Source organism: Neomonachus schauinslandi, chromosome 9 (genome assembly GCF_002201575.2).
Source record: "Neomonachus schauinslandi chromosome 9, ASM220157v2, whole genome shotgun sequence".
In the NCBI taxonomy this organism is placed as follows: Eukaryota; Metazoa; Chordata; class Mammalia; order Carnivora; family Phocidae; genus Neomonachus; species Neomonachus schauinslandi.
In genome coordinates, this window is record NC_058411.1 from 26,971,833 (window position 1) to 26,973,572 (window position 1,740).

Sequence of the window (1,740 nt, forward strand, 5' to 3'; positions counted from 1 at the left end):
GGATGTACATCCAAACCAGATTCAAACTTAGGGCCCTGTGAGATCATGCTGCTTGATTTTTTTTAATTAATTAATTTACTTACAGTGTTATACTATTTCCAGGTGTACAATATAATGATTCAACAATTCCATACATCACCTACTGCTCATCAGGACAAGTGCAGTCTTAATCCCCATCACCTATTTAATCCAAACCCCCACCCACCTCCCCTCTTGTAAACATCAGTTTGTTCTCTATAGTTAAGAGCCTGTTTCTTGATTTGCCTCCTTTTTTTTTCTTTGCTCTTTTGTTTTGTTTAAGTTACACATATGAGTGAAATCATATGGTATTTGTCTTTCTCGCAAACTGCTTGTTTTCTGAATTATTTCCCACCTCCCTTTGGGCACAGTAATCAGATGATAAGTATTGCATTCTCCAACATTTCACAAATGTTTACTAAGCACTTACTAAGTACTGTCAGTGTTTTAGGTACTGGGAATACAGCTATGAGCAAGGCAGAGTCCCTGCTCAAAGAAAGTTTAATCTCAGAGGGGAAGACAAACAATAATTAAGGAAACAAGATGGCTTCAGACAGTGGTAATTATCACGGAGAAAATAAAAGTGGGGCACCTGGCTGGCTCAGTCAGTAGAGCATGCAACTCTATTTTTTTTTTTAAAGATTTTATTTATTTATCTGGGGGGGGGGGACACTGGCGGTCGCCTGAGCAGCGGGGAGGGGCAGAGGGAGAGGAAGAAGGGGACTCCCCGCTGAGCGGGGAGCACAATGCAGTACTCCATCCCAGGCCCTTGGGATGGGGGGGGGTGGTCAGGGGCAGACGCTTAACCCACTGAGCCACCCAGGTGCCGGAGCATGCAACTCTTGATCTTGGGGTCCTGAGCTCGAGCCCCACACTGGGTGTAGAGAGAAGGAAGGAAGGAAAGGAGGAAGGAAGGGAGGGAGGGAGGGAGGAAGGAAGGGTAATACAATAGGAAATGATGTGGGCAAGATGGCATATTCTAGGTAGGCTGACCAGGTGACATTTGAACTAATTTTGAGAGCAAGCCATCCATGGGAAAGCTCCCAGCCAGGACAACTGCACTTGCAAAGACCCTGAGGTGGAAACAGTAGCCACTCAACGAAGATTTAAGGGGAGGGCGCCATCACTTACGCCATGGAAACAATCCGGAAGCATGATTTATGTTATTAAAAGATCACTCTGGCTTCTGTGGGAGAATGTATGAAATATCTATATTCCGAGTCTAAAATATTTGTCATAAAATAGTCACATTTTTCGGCTGTTCTTGTCAAATAGGAAACCTCCCAGATCCAGCAGGGGGCGCTGTAGGCGCCCGGTCGACAAATGTGACACTCAGCACTCTTTGGTTCTTTTCGAGGGGTGGGTCGCTTCCGGGAGCGGCCTCGTCGCCCGGCGCCTTCCTCTCTATCCGCCCCTCTCTGTGGTCACCGTGGGCCCGCCCTCTTAGGCTGACCTAGTGCTCCTTGGACTCTTCCCGCAGCCGACTCCGGGGTAGCGGGGCGAGGAGGGTGGAAGCCGGCACATGGCGGTCCCGGTGGCCGCGGCCGGGGCTGGCGCCAGGTGAGCAGGGCGGTGGGGAAGAGAGCCGGGCCTCTGGGTGCCCTCCCCGGGGCTGTGTGGCTTGAAGAGCCCCGGCCCCAGCGAAAGAGGAGCTCTGAAGGGGCGCCCACCCTCCCGCGATCCGAGGCAGCCTCCAGCACTCTGGCTGTGGGATCCTCTCCC

The 1,740-nt window shown here is 50.7% G+C and overlaps 1 protein-coding gene across 2 annotated transcripts in view; it reads left to right on the forward strand.

Annotated features, from left to right (window-relative positions):
• Window positions 1-1,414: 1,414 nt before the first annotated feature.
• The window catches only part of ABCD4 (ATP binding cassette subfamily D member 4), a 15,941-nt gene continuing 15,615 nt past the window's right edge, over window positions 1,415-1,740 (forward strand). For both annotated transcript variants that reach the window (XM_021679907.2, XM_044918457.1), the window contains exon 1: window positions 1,415-1,578. In XM_021679907.2, the coding sequence (XP_021535582.1) occupies window positions 1,541-1,578 (38 nt within the window). In that variant the 5' untranslated portion in view covers window positions 1,415-1,540. The remainder of the gene's footprint in view (window positions 1,579-1,740) is intronic.